General features: G+C 51.0%; 1 protein-coding gene across 1 annotated transcript in view; it reads left to right on the forward strand.

Annotated features, from left to right (window-relative positions):
* The window catches only part of LOC101353375 (contactin-associated protein-like 4), a 166,077-nt gene that overhangs the window by 102,728 nt on the left and 55,420 nt on the right, over window positions 1-7,929 (forward strand). The window contains exons 7-9 of the mRNA XM_012559890.2: window positions 4,896-5,093; window positions 5,500-5,637; window positions 6,103-6,157. Coding sequence (XP_012415344.2) covers window positions 4,896-5,093; window positions 5,500-5,637; window positions 6,103-6,157 — 391 coding nt within the window. The remainder of the gene's footprint in view (window positions 1-4,895; window positions 5,094-5,499; window positions 5,638-6,102; window positions 6,158-7,929) is intronic.

The raw sequence follows: 7,929 nt of genomic DNA on the forward strand, positions 1-7,929 counted from the left end.
CCATGGTATATTCAATATTCTTCACCAACATCATAATTCAAAGGCATCAATTCTTCTTCAGTCTTCCTTATTCATTGTCCAGCTTTCGCATGCAGATGAGGCAATTGAAAACATATGTCTTGGGTCAGGCCGAACTTAGTCCTTAAAATGGGTAGATATGGCTATTTATTCATATTTTAATTTGGCCCCTGTGTACTGGGTTGAACAGTGTACCACCAAACTTATGTCTGCTCAGAAACTGAATGTGACCTTACTTGGAAATAGGGTCTTTTCGGATGTGTTCAAGATGAAGTCACAGTGGAGTAGTGTGGTCCCTAAGTCTAATAATGACTGGTGTCCTTCTAAGAAGAAGGATCTTTGGAGACACACAGACACCCACAGAGGGAAGACAACCATGTGAATACAGTGGAAGAGACTGATGTGTCTACAGACCAAGGGTTGCCGGCAACCACCAGGGGCTAGGAGAAAGGCATGGAACCAATTCTTGCCTAGAGCCTTCCGAGAGAGCATGACACTGCTGATAGACTGATTTCAGACCTCTGCCCTCTGAACTGTGAGAGAACAAATTTCTGTTGTTTTATGCCACTTCCTTCGTGGTCCTCTGTTACAGCAGCCACCGGATACTAAGACATCCTGTCAGGAACGCAATTTCCCTGTGAAAAGAATCATTTATGATAGAATTGTTATGATGGCTTTTGAAGAGCTTAAAAAATCCTCAGGAGGATTTTTGATTTTCCGTCCCCTCAGTACTAAACATAAAATCAGACTGCGTTTGCTTTCTGGTGATCTGACCAGAAGTGAGTCAGCGGGTCCTCCGAGCAGGGAGGCATGCTGTGGCAGGGACGCATAGCTGCCTGGAGGACTCGGGGTGCGGCCACAGCACAGCACGGCTTGTAGGAAGCATGGCAGCATGAGCCCCACGCACGGCCAGGGTGTGAGGCGTTGATGAGACATCACAGACTCCATCAGATAGAGCAGCTCTGAGACCAGTAAAACGTGGGTAGGAAAGTCCAGGAGGAACCCACAGAACTGGACCCTGGAGGCAAGCACACGGCTTCCTCTTCATCACTCGTGTGGCTCTCTGCTGAGGGTGGCATATGCCCACCTCCTACTAGGTGCTGTCTGATGTTCTTGAAATCAGAAGGTGCGTCTGTGCTATGGAACAGTCCTCCGCACTCCACGTAACACGTTGCAACAGTCGTAGAACGAGGCTATGGTTTACCCACCAGAAGGCTCCTCCTGTGGGTCCACTGCCAGACTTAAATCAAGAGGTGCTGTGTCTCAGTAACGGTTGTCCTTCTCATTAAAACAAAACAAAACAAAAAATTGGGAGGGATTGAGTACCTCTAGGATGGTGTGTCTTTGTGCATGTGCTCATGTACACATGCCTGTGTACAGACATGTACTGAGCCATGGTTCTATGTGCATGTACATATGTATGTACCCATGTGTACATGCATGTCTCTGTGTGTATGGTGGCTAGGATGACTGCCTGGAGCATATATGCTGTCACTTAAATGATGCTGCACATTCCAAAGACATGTTGCATTTCCCTTTTGTTGTCTGGATACACAATTTCCACAGTAGTGTAAGGCTTTCTGACATCTCACAGATGTTGTCCTGTGTTGCATGGATGATGAGACTAACAGCTAATATGATCATACCTACAAAAGTCAGGATGTAGGACCCTTGGAAAGTACTGGCAGATGTCAGTTGAAGGGAAATTCTGAAGCATTGTGATTAACTGGGCAGATCCTTGGCTGTGTGAGGATCTAGTGTCTGCAGGAGTTTTATAGACTATCAGGTGCTGCTAATTCTAGTGAGTTCAAGGTCAAGTTTATAAAGAGTGTGTCCCCATCAGCAACACCGAGACCACAGTTATGTGCACCTTATGGCTGTTGTAAAAGGAGTGTTGTCGTCATCGGAGGCAATAATGGGGCGGCTTTTCTCATCACACTTCCTCATGTGACAAGGTCCTGCTACATGAAGCTGGCTGGCGGGCACTCTGCTTTACACCCTTACAGGTTGGGAGAATAACAATTTGATTCATTAACTGCAGTCCTTGTGCCCTGTGGTTCACACTGCCCCAGGTCTCCCCACTCCATGAGGCTAGATGTTTGTAGGCATTGCCCCAGAGTAGGGGGTTGTTCTTGCAGGAACCTCAAGATGAAGGAAGAACGGACACTCCACACTGGGAGTCAGTTAGACCAGAATAATGGAACCTGGTGGAGAATGGCATTTCCCTGAGACACTTCCACTTCTAGGACAGAACACAGATCAGTGGCTGCCAGGAGCTGGGGGTGGGTGAGGACTGACCACAAAGGGGCCTGGGAGAATCCACCAGGTTTGAGGGGAGAGTCAGGGAGTGGCTAAAGTTGACCATTGTCCCCAAAAGGCTGCCCTCAGTGGAAATCAAGTGATCTTTACAAGGAGATGTAGCTTCTCTTGGACTCGTTTTCCTCATGTGAATGGTATGAAAGGGTTAAGCTCTCACCAAGGTCTGTTTCTGTCTGAAGAGCAGCTGCTACAGATTGAATTATGCATCGCCCCCAAAAGATATGTTGACATCCTAACCTCCAGCACTTGTGAATGTGACCTTGTTTGGAAGTAGGGTCTTTGCAGGTATGATTAGTTTACATGAGGTCATACAGGAGCAGGGTGGATCCTAATCCAACCTGAGTGGCATCCTTATAAGAGATTCAGAGAGAAGAACACCAGATGAAGACAGAGAGAAACACTCAGAGGGAAGACGGCCACGTGATGAAAGAGCAAAGACTGGAGAGATGCAGCCACAAGCCAAGGAATGCCTGAAGCCAGAAGCTGGAAGAGACCAGAAGCATCTTCCCCTAGAGCCTTCAGAGAGAGCATGGACCTGCTGACACTCTGATTTCATACTTTGGCCACCAGAGCTAAGAGAGAATAAACGCCTGTTGTTTAAGCCCCCCGGTTGGTAATCTTTGTCTCCACAGTCGCAGGAGACGGAGACAGTGGCAGAGCGCACAGGCTCAGCCACTTGGACACCAGGTGGGGCTGCACACTCAGAAGCAAGAGCCGTGTGGCCCTCCAGTCTCAGTGCCACGTTTCCAGGGGCTCATGCCACCGTGAATTTATCCCCAGTTCCCTCTGTCACCAGAAACCAGGCAGCAGCTAGCCACCTGCCTTACATGGCAACATGTTGGCACAAGTGGGACTTCTTTTTGACAGCTGTGAGAAGGATGTTTCTGCCCTCATTTTCTGGAGGTCAGTCACCAAATCAGTAACATCTGGATTTTCACAACGGGGCTCTTTATCTTTTTCCCTCTTGGGGACACGGAAAGAGCAGAGCAGATGTGCTTCTGGTTTTTGTTCAGTTTTGCTTGAAGTGTAAAATCCAGTCACCTGTTTTCTGATAGCAAGTGAACCATCAGAGTTTGAATCAGGAGTTTGCACTGCAGAGATGCATGACCAAGTGGGAATGATGCCATGGCAAAGAAGGGACGGGGTTCAGCAAAATGATGGGATGGAGGTGTTTTACTGATAGAGTGAGTCACTGTCCTGTGTGAATCCTGATGGACCCAGGCCATTAGCTAAATTAGTCTAATGTTCTAGACTGAAAGTAAGCATGGCTGACTTAGCAGGGTGGACCAGTGGTCACTAAGGATCACGGCAGACTCCAGAGTCAGAGCAAGCACTGAGAACCCACATCACACCCCGTGCGGACTCAGCCACTGTCACCACGGACTTCCAGGTGCAAATCGGGGCTCACTGCATCAGTGTGGACTCTGCACTTTACCTGACTCCTCAAGTCTGTTCTGTCACTAGGGATGGTGAAGTGTGCAGTATGAAACCCCAAAGCCTTGTTCCAGCTCCACGTTCTCCAATTCTAGGACAACAGCCTACTGTTGTTGTTGTCAGGTGCTGTCGAGTCAGTTTCGACCCATAGTGACCCTTGTACAACAGAACGAAACACTGCCCAATCCTGCACCATCCTCACAATCATTGTTATGCTTGAGCCCATGGTTGTAGCCACTGAGTCAATCCATCTCATTGAGGGTCTTTCTCTTTTTAGCTGGCCCTCAGTTTTACCAAGCGTGATGTCCTTCTCCAGGGATTGTCCCCCCTGATAACATGTCCAAAGTATGTGAGACATAGCCTTGCCATCTTTGCTTCTAAGGAGCATTCTGGCTGTACTCCTTCCAAATAGATTTGTTCATTCTTCTGGCAGTCAGTGGTATATTCAATATTCTTTGCCAACACCACAATTCAAAGGCATCAATTCTTTTTTGGTCTTCCTTATTCACTGCATGCAGCCTGCTAGTCAGGAGGAAATAAGCCGTCACTGCTGTCTGCTTTTGTAGAGGGCCATGATGTTTAAGGACGCATGGCGCATGGAGGGTGGAGGCTGTCCCTGGGTCTCCTGCCCTCTTTACCAGGCTACACATCCAGGACACCAGAGGGTGGGACTGGGAGTGGCACGTCTCAGTGTGTGCTGCTCACACGTTCTGGTTTTTAGACTCTTGTGAGTGAACGTATACACACACACACACACACAATATCAAAACAAACACCAACAACTCCATCTGGCTGCTTCCCAGGCCCTTTAATTTGTAAAGTCTCAGTGAAAAAGGAACATTGAACTGATAGCTTTTCCTGGAGGGCTTGGGGGCTGGTGTCTACAAGCAGAGTCAATGCTGGGATTTGAGGAGTCCCACTGGCCTGAAAGGATCACCTCAGATATATATCAACACGAATCCCAGTAAAAAGATGGCCATTCCCCCAATTTAACAGTTAAGACCCTGTGCTTGTTGGCTCCACCACCAGGAGTGGCTGTGACGGGGGTAGGGTGCTGTGACCGGGAGGGTGCGGGGCTCCTGCGGGTAGTGACGGTGTCCACTTTCTCGCCCCTCTGCCCCTAGACGCCCCGTGGACTGTCCTGCATCACAACAGCTCCGCCGTCACGCGGGTCAAGGGCGCCAGCCCCGCGCGCCCGCACTCTGCGGCCTTCCAATACGAGGCGGGCGCGGCGCAGCTGTTGGCCACGGTGGCGCGCGCCGGGCACTGCCAGCAGGAGCTCGCCTACCACTGCCGGAGGTCGCGGCTCCGGGACGGGCCAGGTGCGTGGCGGGGCCCAGGTGGGGCGGCCCTGGGGCTCCTGGCCTCCCCGTGCCTGGGGGGTGCAGGGTGGATTGATCGAGGGACGCCCACGGGGAATGCGTGGGCAGAGTATCCGAAAACAGACTCAGGCCTCCATCTCTTGAATTGTCACCAAGAGGCTGGAGGCCCTCCTCAACCCCGGCTAGTGGAGGAACAGCGTTTGTCCCATGGGCCAGAGCAGAAGCCACTTACCTCAACAGTGCAGGTCCTCTCCCACACTCAGCCCGCCGCACGTGCTGTTCCAGGAGGTGTAGTTCCCCCTTAGAACACCTGGTCCACGTTTCGGCTCCTTCCGGGGGCCTCCTCTGAGCGCCACGCCCTCCTGATGCAGGCGCGCCCGGTTAGTCCCCTGCTTCCATCCGGCAGGCTCCGTGGACGCTTGTCGTGGGCCACTCACCCGCGGGGATGCTGCTTCCATGGGGCCCTCTCCTACCCAGGGGCCAGGGTCCTCGCTGGGTTCCTTCAGTGCAGCCCCCCCCCACCTCCCGGGGGAGGTCCTGCAAGGTCAGAGCTGCCCCCACTGACCCTGCCCCGCCCCCCACGGGGGGTGCTAACAGCCACACCGCGTGTGCTGTGGGGTGCACTGCTAGTGCTTCCTAGCGCTAACAGCTCGCCCTTGGACGCTGCAGATCATTCCTCTTTTTACCAGTTAGAGAAATCAGAAACAATTCTAAGTTAGCTTCAAATTAGAGCCACTACCCTCCAGTCACTCAGCATTTTTTCTTGCAAAGGAACAAAGTTACAGGTTGAGGAAAGTTACAGCTTCTGACTCTTGTCCTGGGCTCCCTGTGTCAGCATTAAACACTGTGTGTGTGTGTGTGTGTGTGTGTGTGTGTGTGTGTCCACAAGACTGGGGTGAGGGGCTGCCTGGCCCTGCTCCCCTTCAGCAGCGGGTAGGACCCATTCTCCTGAGCCTGTGGGATGGGCTTACTGCTGGAATGTGTCCTCCTGCTGCCCCTGACTCCCCAGGGGGCTCCTCCATTCGATTGGACTTAGCCCAGATGCGCACAGGTGACCCCGGACAGTGTGGCTCCTGCCATCTGTAACAGCTCTGCCTAGCTCAGGTTCACGGACAGAGGCCGGGGAAGCTCACAAAAAGGGGGTGTTTCTCCACGACACGGGGCTCTGGGTGGAGACTTCAACGATGGATATGACAGGTTCTGGGAAGACAAGAGTCTGTGCTAGGTCTGGTGTTGGGGTGGCAGGCAGAGTCGGGAGTGAAGTGTCAGAAGAGGAGGAGAGGCGGTCCCCTGATGGGGTCAGGATGTCCTTGGGTGACAGGATAAAGACTTTGGACCTTGTGTGAAGATTGCCAGTGCTGACGTTACCCCTCAAGATTCTGCTCAGTCTGCCTGGTCCTCACCTGAATGAGGCTCGCATACCTGCGCCAGGTGGCTGGGATGGGTGAGCCCTGCCTAGCTCTCATGATGCCCCCATGAAGGTTGCACTCAGGTAGGGAGAGTGCTCCATCCACAGGTTTCTTAAAGTTTCCGAGCCCTAGTGCCCCTGGAACAGACGGGGCTGGGGAGAGAGGGAGAGGAAAAAGCGCCTTTTGGAAGGTGAGGTCATGGAGAGGCAGGAACAGGAGAGGGAGACGGGGCTGACAAGTACAGTTCGGAATTTCAGAATTCAGAGAGCAGTCTCAGGTCTCCGATAAAGCTGTGCTGGGTGTGGCTAACGTACATTGAGGCCCAAGTGTACCTTCCCAGGCCAGGACCCTGCACCCAATTTTAGAGGGAGATTCAGGCTGTACTCAGCTCTGGAGGCCTGAGACTGTAGGCGGGCTCACAGCCAGGTGGGAGCCCGTGAGTCAGGGGAACACACCTCCGGAACCTTTGAGATTTTTCCTATTTCTTCTCTTGTTTTCTTAAGTGTTTGCTATACTTTCCCCAAATCTCTAGAATACTTAAAAAAATCACAAATAGAACCAAAGGCCCTTGATACCATTATGAACATTTGATAATTACTATTTTATTGGGAACATGAGAAATTTATATATTAAAAATACAAGTTAGAGTACAATAATTTCCTTCCTCTTCAATTTTTGAAAGCATAATGATAAAGTAATCAAAATTTTAAAGTGTTGTTATCAAAGATATTTATTAAGTATTCTAAGTACCTTTGGCCTTGAAGCAGTGAGCTTTCAACTGAATTTTAAAATTCACTTTTGGTGCTTTCCTGCGCACTGCGCTTTTCCCGGAACTGCTGGGAGTTGGTGGCAGGAGTGCCGTGGGTGTCTGCGAGTCTCAGAGAGTCTGCCATAGCAGAGGTTATGAATCTAACGTGAGTTAGGACGAAAGCCACAGAGCAGTGGCCCAAATTCCTGACCTGATGGTGACAACTTACAGGTTTAGAAGCAAATTCAGACACTGCCTGGCACCTGAGACGAGCAAATGCTACGGTGTCCCCACCTTCCTCCTGGGCCCTGGTTCTCCACTGATGGCGTTTCCACCACACGCCCCAACCTTTTAGGATGGAACTGCTTGCTTGCCTCCCCCTTTCCTGATCATCCTCTCCTAAACGTTCAGTGTGTTCCCTGCACTGGCGCTTGGAAACATCTGTCTCTCTTACTTTGCAAGATTGTAGCGTTCAGAAGGAGTCTTAAGTATCTAGGTCTCTCAGGGAAGCCTAGGAAGCGGAGGGTACGCTCCAGTCCACACAGGACTCAGGTGCAGAGGCTCAGGGACGTGAGCCAGCAGATTCAGTCAGGAAGAATACAATGTCACCATCATTGTATTACTCCACAGATGAACAGACACACTTTTCAGTACAAGAAATAAAACTTAATACCACATG

This window comes from Trichechus manatus, unplaced genomic scaffold (assembly GCF_000243295.1).
Source record: "Trichechus manatus latirostris isolate Lorelei unplaced genomic scaffold, TriManLat1.0 scaffold00363, whole genome shotgun sequence".
NCBI lineage: Eukaryota > Metazoa > Chordata > Mammalia > Sirenia > Trichechidae > Trichechus > Trichechus manatus.